At 44.0% G+C, this 18,275-nt stretch overlaps 2 protein-coding genes across 7 annotated transcripts in view; one reads left to right on the top strand and one right to left on the bottom strand.

The window, feature by feature from the left end:
• scube1 (signal peptide, CUB domain, EGF-like 1) overlaps positions 1–9,202 on the bottom strand; it is an 84,869-nt gene extending 75,667 nt beyond the window's left edge. For 4 of the 6 annotated variants that reach the window (XM_031582562.2, XM_031582563.2, XM_031582565.2 and 1 more), the window contains exons 1-2: positions 8,970–9,201; positions 6,586–6,714 (exon numbers count right to left, since the gene is read on the bottom strand). In XM_031582562.2, coding sequence (XP_031438422.1) covers positions 6,586–6,714; positions 8,970–9,057 — 217 coding nt within the window. In that variant the 5' untranslated portion in view covers positions 9,058–9,201. Of the gene's footprint in view, positions 1–6,585; positions 6,715–8,969 lie in introns of all 6 variants that reach the window. The other 2 variants (XM_031582560.2, XM_031582561.2) reach the window with 1 other exon arrangement.
• Positions 9,203–10,473: 1,271 nt separating this feature from the next.
• On the top strand, positions 10,474–17,515 carry samm50l (sorting and assembly machinery component 50 homolog, like). The gene is made up of 15 exons (XM_012823560.2): positions 10,474–10,658; positions 11,008–11,118; positions 11,672–11,773; positions 11,888–11,975; positions 12,092–12,198; positions 12,462–12,592; positions 12,817–12,904; positions 13,013–13,141; positions 13,738–13,809; positions 13,956–14,042; positions 14,424–14,494; positions 14,894–14,961; positions 15,096–15,242; positions 15,675–15,816; positions 16,241–17,515. The coding sequence occupies exons 1-15, from the start codon at positions 10,638–10,640 to the stop codon at positions 16,284–16,286; spliced, it is 1,410 nt and encodes a 469-aa protein (XP_012679014.1). The 5' UTR covers positions 10,474–10,637; the 3' UTR covers positions 16,287–17,515.
• The last annotated feature ends 760 nt before the right edge of the window (positions 17,516–18,275 follow it).

The following is an 18,275-nucleotide window of genomic DNA, read 5'->3' as shown; positions in this document are numbered from 1 at the left end:
AGGTTGCATTGCACATTGCATCATGCTCACACACACACACACACAGACACACACACACACACACACACACACACACACACACACAAACACACAGACACACACACACACACACACTTCACACTTTCTCTCGTTCTCCTCCAGGCTGCGCAACTGATCAACAGACCCCCGCTTCATCATCTCCCAGACTCTGATGACACACCGCATGATGTCATCCTACTTCTGCAGCCAGATATCCTGGAACCAAGATGGTGTCCAGGACAGGGAGCCACAATGGGGGAAAATTATGCTTTATGGAGATATTCCTCTCCTGTGTGTCAAGACATTATTCAGTTTCCAGGGAACATTCCAGAGAATGGTGTGATGTCATCTTCACCACCTGTGTGCGTCGGCATCGCTAGGTGAAGTGTCTAGAGTGTGTGCTAGTGAGTGGGTGTGAGGAAAGGTAGGACTGTATGAGTAAATTCTGACCTTGTCATCACTTCGTTTCAGGTGACTACTTCATTATGTGAGTGTTTGCATGAGTGTGTTCTTATCTATCCAACCTAAGCGCAACACTTAATTTAAAGCGCCTTGACACAATTTTATTTTATTTATTATATCAATTCTATGAATAAAATGTAATTGAATTTAACTTAATGTTGGTGTAAATCCCCTCTACAGATGAGGGAACAGGCTCAAGTGCCAAAGCTGTGCTCATGTATTCTGTTCGTCAGTGCCAGTGCCGTTTGAACCCAAACATCCCACCAACCAGACAGGACCACACCCTCGTCACACCACCACGTCCCTAATATCATGTGCACTTAATAGCCCTTTGATGAGTGATGCCCCATACCGAGCCAAGGTGACTGGGTCTGCCGCCACACGGCTCTGCCAGTTGTCTGTGTTTGTGTGTGTGTGTGAGAGAGTGAGAGAGAGAGAGAGTGTGTGTGTTTGGATGTATGATGTATATTTGTGTATTTCCCTTTGTATAAAGGTCTGTGAGGGATTCTTTGTATTTGTAAATGTTTCTGTCTTTACAGGTGTGTATGTGTGTGTGTGTGTGTGTGTGTGTGTGTGTGTGTGTGTGTGTGTGTGTGTGTGTGTGTGTGTGTGTGTGTGTGTGACTGTGCATATTGGTGACGACAGCAAAGGCAGACTGTGTGTGTCTGTGTCTGTGTCTGTGTGTGTGTTTTTTTCAGTGCTATATAAAGCGTTTCAATTGGGAAGCTGACCTGTTCTCCGAGGGAGGGGTCAGTGATAGGATGTGGGGGTTGGGGGGGGGGGGGTGTACTGCCAGCCAGCCAGTCAGCGGAGCTCACAACTGTGACGGAGACTCAGACACCGGGCAGACAATGGCCTAGTAATCGACTCACACCTCATTCCCCCTCCTTCCTCTGTCTCTATCTCTCTCTCTGTCTCTATCTCTCTCTGCCTCATTCTCTCCCTCTTTCTTGACTTCCATTATCTTATCTCCAACGCTGTCTCATTTTCTCTCTCCGATTCTTCGATTTCTCTGCCTCTGTGAAACAGGTCTGGCAATTGTTGCTGCTGCTAAAGATTCTATAGAAGCTCTGACAGCTCTGTCTGATTTGTGTGTGTGTGTGTGTGTGTGTGTGTGTGTGTGTGTGTGTGTGTGTGTGTGTGTGTGTGTGTGTGTGTGTGTATGCAAAACTGTAAAACTTTACATTGCATTTTAACCATGCTAGTGTGTAGTCTTTGCATTTTAGTAGGTGACTGACATGACCCAAGCAAATATACAAACACACACACACACACACACACAGGTGTGGGTGTGGGCTGTGGACAAACATCACTGAAAAGCCATCAATTAGTTCCGAGGTGATAAATACAAAGCAAACAGTAGCACCATTTCACAAACCCACGAGAGCTGTGAAGGCTCAGCCTTCCCTGGATCGGATGGAGCCTCCATGAGCCTCCCTCTTTCTCTGTAAGCATTCTCTGCGAGTGCTTTACACGGGGTTCCTCAGGTAGTTGTTTTATAACAATCGTAAATCGCCGTTTTTGAAGCTATGTGTGGAGTAGGTTCTGTTTAGAACGATCACAAGACAACCACTAGGAACGTTAGGAACAAGGAACCATAAATGTTCTAGAGAAATGTTTTCCCAAGACTGCTATGATGAGTGCGTTGGGATGGGTGGAGGCTGCTTGTGCAAACATCTAATTCACTGACAGCATTTACCCTGAGTCTGTATCGGCATCTGCAGTTATGAAAGAATGAGCCTGTGAATGTACCTCTGCGTGCAGTTATTTGAATTTCAATCAAATTTCAAGTAAATATTTGGAAAGTTCAGGAGAAAGCATGGTAGTGTTTTAAAGTGTTTCTGAAGGTTTACCTGGCAATGACAACCTGTAATCTGTAGCTAGTATCTGATGAATCAGGTCATTCAGAAACATGAAGACCACGTGAAAATGAAATCAGGCACTGTCTTTACTAATGTATTCAGTGAGCAAATCTCTCTTTGCCATCAAGAAAACATTTACTTCTACACCAAATCTCTCAAAGGTTCCCCACCTTTCCTTGCTAAAGCAAGGCTCTCTCTTATATGCTCTCCAAAAGATCTAAGGTTCTACATGTAACATTTTAAGGTTCTACTATGGAGCATTCTTTTTACTGCAGGTATTCTCTGCATCTTTACAATTCGTCATAGCCAAAAACTGATGCTAGATCCTAACCAGAGAACCGGATGAGTCCTTCAGAAGAACCCCTTTATCAGATGGTTCTGTGGATAAAGCTTACAGGTTGTTTAAAGGAGCTTAGCTGAAGTGTTCTTCGGGGGTAGTAGACTATAGTTCCACTGAGCAGCAGCAGGGTTTGATACATCGCACAAACCAGGCCGACTTGCCCGTAAATGCCACGGCGTCTCAGATAACATACACCAACATCCAATGCCGGAACATTCCTCCATTTTTCTAGCGAGCAGAGCATCCAGAGTTCACGTTGTTTCCATGATGAAAAGAGAGAATGAGACAGAGAGAACGACAGACATAAGAGAGCCAGAATAAGAAAGAAGGGGAGAGAGAGAGAGAGAGAGACACCAACCGTTGTAAAATCTACAGGCCGACGTTAACAAACGAAAGATCGCATTACAGCGATGGGAGGCAATGGGAAGGCTATTTTCAGACGTGAGTTTACTTTCCAAATAACAGAGGGGCAAAGATGCCCCGTCAAAAGTGATTAGCTAGTCTTTCCCTCAGTTTGCTCAAGCTCTGTTTGACCGGTTCCTTGGGAAAGGAAACCTGATCTTATGACAACACAATCGGTCAGGACTAATTGATAATAAATATTAATTAGATAATAAAACATTCATGAGCTGTCGTTAGGGAGACACTTTCTATGAAAAGGAATTCATCTTCATGTGATATCGCACTTTCCCCCCATTACCCTACCATCACTTAGTAAGTAGACACACTAATTTGATTTACAGGGGGCATTTTCAAACAAATTAGCTTTCACCGAAAAGAACATTGAGTTTGGGGTTCATACTTGTTCATGTTATCTTGTTACACAATCTTTGTAACTCATGGTAGGTAGCATTATCTCTTCTATGCTAGAGTAATTGTAGTAGATCTTTCCAGGAAGTCCTTATGTAATGACTCTGGACAGTGTCAGTTCCTGTTGCTGATCTCTCATTAACAAAAACAGGCCTCTCGTCATTGTGAACACAAGCACTCATTCAACATGAAGAGGTAATTACACACAGCTACACAGCCACAGGTATACATAGACGCGCACACACACACACACACACACACACACACACAGGCACACACACACACTCACACTCACACACACACACACACACACATATACACACTGTCTTTTCTTAAGGGGAGATTAAAGAGATTGCAACCCCCTGCTATCTTCCAAAGTCACTTACCAAAACAAAAGTCATCAATGCTGGAAAGGATTGGGCTTGTGACCATCTTTTCCCTCGCCTTCTACTCCCCTCCCAGATGGAAGTGCAGCCCACAGGATAACAAGCGGCTCATAAGGAGAACACCAGCCTTGCTGTCTTAAGATAGGACGGAGTTGATGGAGTTATCCGTCCAACAGAACTCTCTTCATTTCCTCCCGTGCCAAACAGACTGGGGGATAATGAGAGAGTGGGACTGGCGTAATTAAACCTTTGGGTGACTAAGGTTTAGGCTACACACACACACACACACACACACACTCCACAGCCCTTTCCATACTGCGCCACTGTTTGCCGGCTCACGCCCCCTCAAACACAGGCGGAGACTGCATTAAGACACACGTGAGATACGGACAGAGATGTGTAATATTGTATATACTATCTCTCGCTATCCCTCTCTCTCTCTCTTTCACATAGACACACACACACACACAGAGAGAGCCACACACTCACATTGATGAAAATTACATTCAGGCAGGGTTTTTAAATACACCTTCAAATACACACAGCCACATATACAAAAAAACACACCGCACACAGATGCACATAAAAACACACTGTCATACAATCACTCTCCCTACAATGCATTTACTGCTGTACATAAAGCTCCAGGCCATTGAGAGGAGAAGGGAGTGAAGCTTGGAGTGTAATCTGATGAAAAGGAAGCCAAAGTAGGTCTGTCCACAGTTGTTTTATGGTCTGAGGAGCAGAATATCCTTATGTTTGTGTGTGTGTGTGTACAAATGTGTGTGTGTGTGTGTGTGTGTGTGTGTGTGTGTGTGTACACACGCATTTGTACACGCATGTATGCCCTTTTGTGGGTGTTCTATTGCATTTCAATAGAAATAAAAGCCTTGTTATTTTAGGCAGGTCGGAGTATATTTCATGTGAGTGCACAGAGACAATCTCACAAAGAGATCTACCGGGATATTCTCAAGACTCAGTGTTGCCAATGCTTGTTCAGTGAGACACATGCACAAGTGAACTTTGTACCAAGGACAGGTGGTGCCACGGGCTAAACTGGCACTTTCAGGTCTGCAGAATAGCCCTCTGAAGATCTTTTTCAAGAGTGAAACAACGCACGCACGCACACACACGTGCACAAAATACACACACACACACACACACACATAAATGCAAGCACACAGTTACTTATTCCATGTTAAACTGCAGCTAGGCAGCTAAATCTACTCAACTTTTCTTCTCAAGTTTTCCATTTAACTGAACATATAGACCTTTAAGCAACGGCATACAGACCTACTAACTAATCCTATAATGACGGACAGTCAGTCAGCCAGCCAGCCATGCCACAGTCATAGAAATGGACTGACTGACTGACTGACTGACTGACTGACTGACAGTGAGTTCCTGACATCTACACAGAAAAAGCATTGGACAGTCAGAGGGGAAGCAGAGAGAGAAATGGAAAAACTCATGTAGACTAGTTGCATTTTGTAACCAAATATACAGCACCAAAACACTACCTTGTACTGTAAGTGTGCACGTATGTATGTACGTGTGTGTGTGCGTGTGCGTGTGTGTGTGTGTGTGTGTGTGTGTGTGTGTGTGTGTTTATGTGTGCATGCTCTTACCAGCAGCACAGGTAAACAGATAAATATACTGAAAGCGAGAGGCACTGGAGTGGCTCCTGTATTAGCACACTGCCTCCCACAAACGCATATATAAGTAGGCTGCATTTGAATAGGCCCTGCTCCAGAGAAACAGTGCAAACAGTTTAGTCTGCATCCCTGCCCTGATCTCGCGAGTATGAATGTCCTTATAGCTGGCGCTGGCATAGGAAGTAGGTCTCTTACTGTAAGCCAGTAGGCAGCAGCAAGTTCTGCATCGCTTAAGGTGAATGTGAGGAGAAAGTAATTTTAAACAGTGCTGGTTAAATGCTAAACCTGAGTCTGAGTGTGTGTGTGCGTGTGTGTGTGTGTGTGTGTGTGTGTGTGTGTGTGTGTGTGTGTGTGTGTGTGTGTGTGTGTGTGTGTGTGTGTGTGTGTGTGTTCACATGGTATATATGTGTGTGTATGCTTGTGTGTACGCATGTGTAGGAGTAACACTATAGTTTGCAATACATATGCTTGTGTGTACGCATGTGTAGGAGTAACACTATAGTTTGCAATACATACTGTATGTGCAGCCTTACCTGTGCTTGTGTGTGTATGTGCTTGTGTGTGTATGTGGGTGTGTGTGTGTGTGTGTGTGTGTGTGTGTGTGTGTGTGTGTGTTAACTCCAGCTGTGGAGTGCTCTCAGGCAGAAAACGAGGGGGAGGTGTGAAGACACAGCCAGGTGCTCCCCCCCACCCCCCTTCTGGCTCACACCTTCCCAAGTCCACTTCCTCCACTCTAATTAGGTGAGTCCGTGGGGGGGCCCCGGGCAGGAGGGGGGGTTGGGGGCTCCAGTGAAACAGCTGGATGACCTGCCATTAGCCATCCAAGCCTCATCCACCAGTTATAACAGACACAAACAGACACACACACAGACACACACTCGAGAGCATACAATAATGGGCATACGTCATGAACGTTCACATGCACACAGCCATACACACACAACCCAAATGACCCTATTCACATAACAAAATACACACACACACACACACACACACACCCAGTGACCTGATTGGACATAGTTGCATATGATCAGGCAGCGGCAGACACTCACCTTCACACTGTTTCCCATCCCCTTTGTATCCAGGTTTGCAGATGCACTTAAAGGACTTGGGTGTGTTCTGGCAAATGGCGTCAATGTGACAGTCATCTGTGGCCTCCGAGCACTCATCTGTGTCCGGGACTAGCTCAGAAAAAAGTTTTAAAGAGAGAGAGAGAGAGGAAAAAAAGAAAATAAATAAATAACAGAATCGGTATGCTCCGGCTGTCTGTGAAACCACAACAACGTCTGTGGTCACTTCCCACCGAAGAGTGGCTATTACCAAAATTGCACGAATAATTTTCTAATTTGCGAGATTGTGTTTCTTTCGCAAATCAAACCCTGAATTATCTCGAGCTTTCAAAGGAGAATCGCGCCAGACTCCACACTCCAGTGGGACACCAGTTATTAGGGATGTTTTTTGGTGAGACGAGGCACCGAAAAGATGGAAAAGCAAGGCTATGATGCAACTCAAATTATAGTACAATCTGTCCTCTCTTAAAATTCAACATTAGGAAAATGCATGCAAAGAACAGAGAGCAAGTCACAAAACCTGCACACTAACAAGCGAGTCCCTTACAAAAGATAAAGAAGCATTATTGCAAGGATAAAATTGATTATAAACTTTCATCAGTTTTGGACTTGGGAGTTGTTGGATCTATGCAATAGATCTAATTTTATTATTAAAGACACAAAGGAAATGATCAGAACTAGACCCAATACGAAATCACACAGATAACTTGTACAAACAAATAGAGCCAGGGGATGATGGATACATGAGGCAGTCCATGGACATGTGGAGAGGTGCGGCCAATGCCCTCCCTCACCTCCCAGCCCAGGAGGATTCTAATTGACATGGTTATTGTTCGAGGGGCCAAGGCACATCTGGGGCTAAACCCAGGGGCCAGCCCGCTCATCTCATTCCCTGCCCTGGATTGATGGGGATTGATGCGAATGTGTGCCTGGGCTCTCAGCTCTCCCTTCCTTTCCCCTCTCTCTCTCTCTCTCTCTCTCTCTCTTCCTCTCTCTCTCTCTGTCTTATTTTGAGCCTGATCTTTCTGTCATTTGTGTTGGAGACAGGACTGCAGTTTACCCCACTGCTCCCAATCTCGGCCCTTCATCAGTGTAAAAATAGCCGGTCTCAGACAGGCATGGACCCATAAGCCCCCGTTTATTTCCAACCACCCGCTCTGGCGAGGGGTTAAGCCCCCCGCTGGCTGGCCCCTCGCCCAGGAATACAAAACTCCAATAAATAAACAATAAAAATGAAATTACAATAAATATTTTTTATAGAGTGGATGACTGCTCTGTTTTCTCCCCAGACAAGAGGGGGGAAATAAAAGAGCAATAATCTTGGGAGCAGTAAAAAAAAAAAAAAAAGATAGAAAGTTTCTTTCAGCTGTACAGCCAGCTTACCCTAAGGTTTAAACTGAATGTCCCAAAATGAAATATGGTCTAACAGGAGTGATTTTTAAATAGCCTAATGAAATTACCTCAACATAAGGAAACACATGCTCAACTTGCAGGGCAAACAAATTAATTGGTTATGTGAAAATTGGACCTTGCCTATCCATCATTCAAGGCTTAACAAAGCCCACTCGATCACCCCTGGGTACATGTCTCGATATTGACTTCTCATCCCCGGCATGCACTATTGGGAATCACGAAGCGTGTCGCCGGCTGCTGAACAGTGGTCGATAACTCGCTTGATCGACACTTTCAGGGACCGTGACGGACTTCAATTCTCCTCCCCGCTGTCGTCCATATGGACCCCCCTTAGGGGCAGTGCGCTGAACCAGAAGAAGATGCGCGGCATCAGATCACAGGCACGGTTCGTTCAAGCAGACCGAAGAAAACTGCCTCGTCACACAGCGCCTCATTAAGTGGCACCTTTTTCACAGATCGAGCGGCACCGCAGGCAGGGTCATTCCAGATGCGCACCGGGCATTCACAGCGCTTCTGTTCCCACTGCTCATTAGCGAGACTTTGGGGAAGCCGCCAGGAATTAAATGAAACTTTGAAACCATGGTAAATCTTGGGCATTTAATCGTTGTAATACTTATTACTGCCAATATTATTTTACGTACACAGTTTGAATTTCCGATGCAGTTGAAGCCGCAGTGATTAGACCAGTTAGGCAGTCGCATCTAGGACTTTTTTCACTTCAGTGGGACTAGGTTGAGTAATTCAAAAAGTTAATTCAGCACTAATTAGCTTACACATTAAATTGCAAGAATAGCCTAAATGTCACCGTTGAAAATAAACTCTACTTTTCTCTTTAGAAACAGACCAGCTAAAGACGACTTTTTAAGAGAAAAAAAGGCATATGAGATTTGTTATAAAAAATGAGTGGAGAGACAGTGAGAGAAGGATTGAAAGAAAGAGGCGATTCCTCTTACCTGAGAGAGCCACGTTTGCCATTGCACCGCAAGTATTTATGAGGACGAAAAACAAACAAACGTCCCAGTAAAAACAAGCACTTCCCATGTTAAAAGCGGTGATTGAATGCAGTTTTTAGGTTGTGTGTTTCTTTGATAAGAGGACCGTTTTGGTACTGGCAGAGGGAGTGAGGACAGAAAGACCTCCGCGCGGCACGCCGGCTCCTGATTGGTTTGCACACATTTGAGGAGGAGATTGGAGGTGTAAGGGAGAGGGGGAGAGAGAAGAGATAGAGGAAGAGAGAGAGCCTGATCCAGGGAGAGAGAGGGAGGGGGAGCTCTGATCCAATTGATTAAATTGGGTGCGACCACTGTGTCTTCTTCCCCGGATAATGTAATCAATAACTTTCCTCTCCCCTCGCATCCATGAATACGGGCAAGTAATATCATTGTTGTTCTTCTTGAGCATCAATCTAAAGGTTAGTCTATAGGTCCATGGTGAAGGCAGACGTTAATTTATTTCCCTTAAGTCATAGCATAGGGAGAAACTTGGGCTAGCTTAGACTAATCAGCCCATTCAGTGAGGCATATGCACATTACAGTAACATTATGCAATGATTCCACTACATCTTTTGTTAATGTCTTGTTAGACTCGTGTTGCTAACCCATTTTCGCACCTTCAATGGCATCATGCCAGACTCCTTTTTTAATTGGTTAATTAAGGAACATTTTCCCATTGTTGGAGGCAGCCTACCAAACGGACTATACAAGACTATACAAGCCTGCTTCTCGTGTTATGTCTTTGCCGTAGGCCTCTGTTATGTAGGGCCGTTTTAATTTCTGAGGAAGGTAGATTTATTGAAGGAATCTCACTCGTGGTTGCGCAAAGTACGAAGGCAAGTGAGGTAACAGTGCCCTCTGCTGTTTATAGACTACCCCTCCCAAACTATTGGGCAGCACATTGTGGTAGAGTAGACGTATCAGCGAATATTTTTAAATAAGTAAGTAGATGGTGTGTAGCATTGTCCAAAATGTATCAAACTACCTGATGCTCGACTGTAAGATGAGCAGCACATAAGTTAGACAAATTACAGAGACATCTGAAAATAGTTTGGCGGTACGAGATGATAACAGGCCTATGTTAGTGACAGGTCAAACAACTGACCTATAGTTTTAGTGTAAGTTAAGTGTAGGCCATGCCTATATCACAATGTATATATCAGTCCATGTCCTTCTTTCGAAAAATAGTGCAAGTTGGCAATAGTGCAAGTCATTTTCAAAAGTCACCAACACCCAAAAGTGAGCTGGTGCAGTATTATAGTCTAAAGACATACAGTATGAGGACGGAACCATTGTTTGGCTGGCACATTTTCAGCTTCTTTGTCCCCCTTCTTCCCGCTGGGACTACGCAGCAGGCCTATAGAAAAGACATTCTGTATGTATGGCATGCTCGTTCACGAGGCGCGCTCTTTTAGTGTGAAAAATCATAGCCCCGCCTCGTATAGAATGACAGTAATCCTTTTGTGACCAATCAGCGTCTCCGACATATCCAGCATCTGAGTGTCATGGCGTCTTCCTTGAAGGGGGCTGGGTCCACTGCTAAATAACCAGGGATTTTTTGTGTTTCTCCGGTTGAAACGTCGCTGCAACGTACTATAAGGACATATTTATTGCGGTCAACGATTCGGCATGGGGACTGTTCATGCCAGGGTAAAATTATTTCCTTAAAACTCAAAGCGTCCTACAATTGAGAATGACCTCTCCTCCCCTCTTTTGTGTAGCACACTGGCTAGCTAGCTCGGCCACAGTTTTCGTTTCATGGTAGCCTGACCTGTCGTGTGTTGGTTGTTTAGCTTTCTTTCTCAGTGTAGCTGAATTCTTGAACGTATTTCTACGGAACACGCTGTACCGTTGAACAACGCGTTCCCAATGTCTGAATATCGAACAATATAGCAGCACAGAAACTAACGAATACTGTCAAATGAGAATTACTCACATTTTCTGTCAAATTGAGTTGTCTATATGGTGGTCTTAACAACACGTGTTTGTTCATCTTCAGAGTTTGGACCCGCTGCCAATGCAGGGGCGAGACTTGGGCGTCAACCACGATGATATGGAAGGCATGGAAACGGAGCAGGAAACTAAACAAGAAATTCTGGAGAACAGAAACGTGAGTGTCACCTGTCAGCCTCGAAATAAGAACACGTGTTTTGCCCTGCTCTTTGAGGTCTTCTAGTCCATAGCTACTGTAATCCTAACCAAACAGCATGCAGCCATTGTAAATTACATTGTAACGTCTCGGAGGCCCATGGTTGGATGAACAACACACTTATGATATTGCTGCATGTCTTCTACTTCAGCTTATGTTACCAATCGGTTAAGCGACACAGTGAAGTTTAGTGTCATGCATCTGTGGTCACAGACAGTTCCGACATTCAGTACAGGATGTAGCCTCTATAGAGTGCATGCTAAAGCCAGAGTTTTTGATTCATTCATTAGGATGTCATGAAAGCTTTATGCATATCATAGTTTTTCTATTTTTATAAGGTCGAGTCAAGCATGGCTACTGAAACCTTGATTTTCATCCCTTGCAAATGCCACACCACCCAGCTAACAATTTCCATTTGGGAATCCCATTTGGTTTTTGTTGAAGTCCTAGTTTTAACATTTGTGTGATCAGGGGAGTGATTGCGGTCATTCATTCTTAAAACATTCTCATTCAGATTGTAGTTCAGCATGTCAATATCGAGGGTCTAGGCAGAACCAAGGAGGACTACTTAGGCCACGAGATTTCTGATGTCTTCAACGCCAAGAACCTGATAGACGTAAGTAGTGAGAAAAGCATCTGTGTTTTGCCTTCATCTCTGGGGTCCAGTGTGTCACATAAATACAGTGGTTGTTGTGTTAGTGTGTCAATCTCTGGACTCTGGTCTCTCCAGGTGATGAAGAGGTCTCATGATGCCAGAATGAAACTGCTTCGCCTGGGATGTTTTAAGGATGTGGAGGTGCTCATTGATGTTTCTGAAGGTACCCGAAACATCAGATATTCATGCTAATCGTGTGTATGTATGTGTATAAGTGTGCATGCAGGTGTATTGTAGTGGGGGGAAAATGCATGTTTTGTCTTTTTTATTCGTCATCAGGTGCTGATGCCCTGCCCAACGGTCTAGACGTCACTTTTGAGGTTACTGAACTTAAAAGGATGACTGGCAGTTACAACACAATGGTCGGCAACAATGAGGGCAGCATGGTATGTCACTAATACACACACACACACAGACACACACATACACATAGAATATGTTATTTCAAGTCACAGAAATGGCAGAATAATCAATAGAGTGTAATAGAGTACAACTTCCAGTCTATAATTCTATGTACTGGTACATAAACTAAACTAAACAAGCTGACATGAGTCGAATCTCATCTTGTGCCTACCTCCTTTTTTCCGCAATAGTTGGCCATACCGTTGTGTTTCTGCAAGTACATGACTAACAGTGTTCCTCGTCTCAGGTGCTGGGTCTGAAGCTGCCCAATGCTCTTGGCCGTGGCGAGAAAGCAACCTTCCAGTTCTCATACGGCACAAAGGAGACCTCCTATGGCCTGTCATTTTTCAAGCCCCAGCCAGGCAATTTTGAACGCAAGTAAGCTTTCTCACAGCGACGAAATTAATGAAAAACACACACTCTTCAACATATTCACTCCTCTACATACTTATTGCATTTACTGTTTCCAAACCATGCCTAAGTCAAATTGTGTGTGTTTGTGTGTCTCTGCCTCTGTCTCTGTGTGTGTGTGTGCGTGTGTGTGTGTGTGTGTGTGTGTGTGTGTGTGTGTGTGTGTGTGTGTGTGTGTGTGTGTGTCCCAGCTTGACTCTGAATCTCTATAAGGTCACAGGCCAGTTCCCATGGAGCTCCCTGAAGGAGACAGACCGTGGAGTCTCCACAGAGTTAAATGTATGTAGCTCCATGACCACATCTCCTGCAAGTCAATTAGCCCATGTCCTGTTAATTGTGTGTGATCCCTTCTTACGGAAAAGGCTCTCTTCCTCTGTTTCTATGTAGTTCCCCCTGTGGATGACCACTCACACGCTCAAGTGGGAGGGTGTGTGGAGAGAGCTGGGCTGCCTGGCCCGCAGTGCCTCGTTCGCTGTGCGGGAGGAAAGCGGACACTCGCTCAAGTCCTCTCTCTCGGTACGCCTTGTCCTCAGAAGCTCTCAGAAGTGTCCAGCCATGTATGCTGTAGAGAAGGAGTTCAAATGCAAGCATAACCGGGGCCACAGACTGGGCATAAAATGGCTAACATTTTGTCCTACAATGATATTTTTAAATTTAGTTTCAAGTTATGTGAGACTATGAGTTTGACTATGAGAAAGTGAGTTTGCTCTGTTTTGGTGGTTTGACAGTTTAAACTTGATTATCAGCATTCCAAAAGGTTATCGCAAGTTCTGAATGAAAACCCATTGACTGGTGTCACACTCTGAGCTATTTTTACAACCGACCGGGCCTGGCACAGGATGCTAAATATACATTTAGGAGGTATCACTCATAAGCGTAAGGCCTGGTGTTGTGCTTGTATGATCTGTTCAGCTGTACATGGTGAGAAGCCAGTGCAGTTCATGCGCAAATAATTATCTTACTGCAGACAGCTTTTTCATCACTGCTACCTCTTTATATAGTGTAGCTGAAGGCCAAGGCACCAGCATGTCTCATTGTCACAACATTACACCAGTCAAACTGAACAAAATACCCTCTGACAACAAGCTAAAGAACTCTTCCTGCTCTCCTAGCACACAATGGCCATAGACACCAGGAACTCCGCTATCCTACCCAGGAGAGGTGCCTTACTGCGAATCAACCAGGTCTGTACCCCCCTCTTCCCTCAGCATGGAAGGAAACACACAGATACTCTCTGTTCAGTGTTGGCATTGACCGTATTTAAATGAAGCTTTGGTCAGTTTTGCATTGTTACGGGACAGTGGCTGAAATGGGTTGCGTCCTGTTGTAGGAACTGGCTGGGTACACAGGTGGTGATGCCAGCTTCCTGAAGGAGGACGTTGAGCTGCAGCTAAACAGACCCTTCCTCTTTGGATCAGTGAGTGCATCCACCCACCCACCCGCTCACTCGGAAGCCTGGTTCATTGCATTCATGTTCACAATCTATTAACAGAGGCTCCTATCCAAAGCTGATTTCTTAAACCTTTATATGAATATAATATATTCCTCTCTTTTATGTATTGTGCACTAGTGATATTACCTAAGCTGTTAAAGGCAAAGTGTGTGAGGGTGGCAGCGTACACTAAGCACAATACTGAAATGTCCCAGTTGTTACCAGTGACTGTTCAGATGTTGTAATGTAATGACTGAAAAAATGGGTTTAGTTTTGAAGCATTTGCAGAATGGACAACAGGGCTGCAGCTAACTAATTGCAAACAATGAAGGCTTAACTCTGACGAGTGGATCTGTTTCTTCACAGGTCCTTTCCGCCTCTCTCTGGGGAGGAATGCTCATGCCAATCGGGGGAAAGCCTTCCTCTATCGCTGACAGGTCAGTTGACCCTGTTAGCATATTTGCATTTGGGATGATTCTTGCATCCATAAATACTATGTGTCAGTGGTGTTGTATTATTAAAGCAAGTAATATTGCTATGTCGTGTACATGTAAATGACTACAAGATATTGGTGTCTCTAAAGTGTCTTAGGAAGTTAAACCAGGTGGCATTTGCTAAACTGATAGTTAATCCCATTTGGCTAATTAAGTCTGAATGGGGAGAACATCACTAAGGAAAGCTGTTGAATGCAGACTGACTGTCATATAAATGTTTGCAAAGAAGGGAAATGTTATTATCAAGCACAGCAACCTTTACCTAAGCCTTTACAAATGTCTTGATGTCTCAAAGCGGTTTTTGAACCTGTTTAGACTGACTTTTTGCCATCTCCTTTTCAGATTTTATCTAGGTGGTCCAACCAGTGTGAGAGGCTTTGGGATGTACAGCATTGGACCTCAGAGTGAAGGTGAGAGCGAAAGAAAGAGGGCCATCATCTTACTAATGTACCCGCCCGTCCACATAATCAGCTACAGCTTTTAAAAGATAAGGTGAATTTCTGCCTTGTGGTGTTATATGTGTGTTTGTGTGTGGTCCCCTCAGGGGATTATTTGGGTGGGGAGGCATACTGGGCTGGCGGGCTCCACCTGTACACCCCCCTGCCCTTCCGCCCCGGTCGGGGGGGCTTTGGGGACCTCTTCAGGACGCACTTCTTCCTCAACGCTGGAAACCTCTGCAACCTCAACTACGGTCAGAACTATAGAGTTGGACTACACTTTTACATTGTATTTTAATACACCATTGAGTGACCGTATAGAGAAAGGGTTAAGATGTCCATCAGTGGCGCATAGTAATAAGCAGTTGTTATACATTTCATTCACCACAGAGTGGCACTGTTGTCATGTTTAAAAGAAATACGTTTCTCATGCGAAATGTATGTTATATTGACCCTTTCCAGTGTGGTGAATATTATAGGATTGTGATTGATAGAAGTAAAAGAGCAATAGCCAGCACCACCTTTAAGAAAGTAAACTGTGAGGAGGATTAATGTTTTTCACACAAACTGCTGAAGGAAAATCATCAACATTAGGAATGTGAAAAGGGACAGTTTAATGTGAGAGGGTAGGAATGGTAGTAATCCTCTGTGGTCTAAACTGTTCCTCTGCCATGCTGTGTCTCCAGGCGAGGGCCCACGGGCTCACCTGCAGAAGATGGCCGAGTGCATCCGCTGGTCCTACGGGGCGGGCCTCGTGCTGAGGCTGGGGAACATCGCACGCCTGGAGCTCAACTACTGCATTCCCATGGGGGTCCAGAACGGAGACAGGTACCAACCATTCACACACAGTATAGACTATACAGGATATACACATGTATGGATGGACTAATGGATACTTTGTGATTTAAGCAACATGACCTGAAAGACAAGTTCTACATGGTCGTGTTCATGTGTATACACAACACGTTCATCTATCGTCGTCGTATTACAGAAACAAATTTTTTTTATTTTTTTTTATGAAGTTATTTATGTCCACTAGATCATTATTATCTAGCCATGAATGAAATATCTCTTTATTGCACCATCTGATGTTGATGCAAAGTTTCAGAGTTTAGGTTAGCCAGTGTAGATTATTATGTCTGAATCTTGTGTCATTAATAGGACTGTGTACGATCTGATCCACACTGAAGTATTTTTGAATAACGTACACCACTGCAGCTGAATGGGATCTGCTTTCTCCCTCACCTTCTAGGATATGTGATGGTGTGCAGTTTGGTGCCGGAATCCGTTTCCTCTAACTTCCTCCTGAAATGGGCCCGGTCCTGTCGCTGACCTTTCGTGGAGAGAAGGAGAGGGATACGTGCCGTTTGACCTGTTCTATAGAGATAAACTCACACCAGGGGAAGCCTCCAGCATGCACACACACTCCTGGGTTGTGCCCACCCCCCACCCCCCACCCCACACCTCACCCACCATTTTCTGTTTAAAGTCAGTTGAAACGAGCCTGTGAGATTTCTGCCATATTTGATTTCTGTTCTACATGTCCATATCATTTATTTGAGAAGGAGAACGTATATGTATGCAACTGCATGTAGTTGAAATGTGTTTGGTGTATGGCTTGTTTGTACAAATGTAAATCTGACATTGCTTTCATGAATGTATCCTGGAATCTGACTTGCTGAAGTGGCTTGACAAGTTTTGGTGACATTACCTTGAGGAGATTCTTGGCAATTTTGGATTTACATGAAGTGGTAGCTTGAAATATGCTAAACGAATTTGTCAACCGAAGTTTATTAGCTTTGAGTTTTGTGCATTAACATATTGCACTCTTTGAAGAAGAGATTAGGAAAGAGTGAGGAAATGTTAAACTCACACTCGTTCAGTCAACAGGCAGACATTAAGCTGTAGCTCTGTGTTTTGCGTGTGCACTTTTATTCCCTTTTTTTTTTTTAAGTTTTGTTTGTAACCCAGCATTTTTTTCCGGTGGGCATTACCACCCCTCCTCTTTCCTCAGAAACACTACACAGCTCCAGTCTTTTATACCAGAATGCAAAAATGGTAGAAATCACAGGATTATAATTTTTCCATTTACCAAACATCAGGTGTTTACTTTTGTGACCTCCCCCAACACCACTGACCTCAAGAGCCGCCTCGAAGACTAGTTACAACACCTCTACTACAGTCTAACAAACAGGGTCGCTACTGATAACATCCACATTAACAGTACCTTTTAAAAATAGTAGTTATAAAATGAAAGCACCTTTCTTTTAAGTGTCATTCAGCAGAGTGCATAGAGTTGCACTGACACACATGAGTCTGCAACTCTGTCACCTCATGCCAAATCCATATGACAGAGTCTTCACAGATCCTCCCGTAGGTTAAGCATCCCCATGGCAACCCTCTGCGGGCTGGGTGTGAATGCTACGAGTGTAATCCACCAGCAGTGCTCTTACGTTAGTCCTCTTTTCCATGTTTAGTGTCAGAACTGTTTAATTATGCACAGAAATAAATCACTGTTGCCCCCCCATGTCATGCGGCTTTGCTTTGTTTGCACCAACTCAAAAGAAAGACAAAAAAAAAAGATAGAGATTGCTCCCATCAAATCATGTTAATGGTTAATTCATGACATTTGTTTGAATATAGTGTGCTAAATAAGCCGACTGTGTAGTTTGGTGGCTTTCATCTGTCACAGTAAGCAGGCACATTTGAAAATAAGTATGGCTTTCTCTTTGACCTGCGTCCATGTTGATGTAGGATGCATAATGAAAAAGGTGCTATCATAATTCCAAGTTTACAAACCAAACCTGGGTCTGTTAAATGTCCATAACATTATCCAGACTTGGACTATGCAGACATGCTTAGCATCTTAGATCTCTACTCACAAAAACATGTGTTTGAACTACTACATCTTGTTTATAGCCAGGGCTGAATGCCAGGGAATGAATGAATGGAAAAAACCAATATGAGAACACTTGTCATGTTGTTCCACAGCCAGGAAAGTGGCCTTGAAGAGCCGGTGGGCATGGATCACACGCTACCGCTCTTAGAACAGGTTAGATCAGATAGACGCTGAAGTTAAGGCACACATACTGTATTTATAGCATTAATTGTTGGGGGAAAACTGACAGGTATAGTGCAAGATCAAAACATAGATTCAAATCAAAACATAGCTTACTCAAGTATCCATGCCCCATGTCTGTGTGAAGTTGTACCAGCGATTTAAAGTGACTATTCTATTTTCTTCATCTTAAATGTAGGTCAAAACTTTCACAGTGGGTTAATATATT

The sequence above is a fragment of the Clupea harengus genome, chromosome 16, assembly GCF_900700415.2.
Source record: "Clupea harengus chromosome 16, Ch_v2.0.2, whole genome shotgun sequence".
In the NCBI taxonomy this organism is placed as follows: Eukaryota; Metazoa; Chordata; class Actinopteri; order Clupeiformes; family Clupeidae; genus Clupea; species Clupea harengus.
The sequence above is the reverse complement of the archived record's forward strand: the minus strand, read 5'-3'. Positions and strand labels throughout refer to the sequence as shown.

What these genes read in the sequence shown, in the direction of transcription:
- samm50l (XM_012823560.2), top strand. Translation starts at nt 10,638, where the DNA reads ATGGGGACTGTTCATGCCAGG. An exon ending in TGGGGACTGTTCATGCCAGG is followed by an intron (nt 10,659 to 11,007) that starts GTAAAATTATTT and finishes GTTCATCTTCAG; the next exon opens with AGTTTGGACCCGCTGCCAAT. An exon ending in CCTTACTGCGAATCAACCAG is followed by an intron (nt 13,810 to 13,955) that starts GTCTGTACCCCC and finishes GTCCTGTTGTAG; the next exon opens with GAACTGGCTGGGTACACAGG.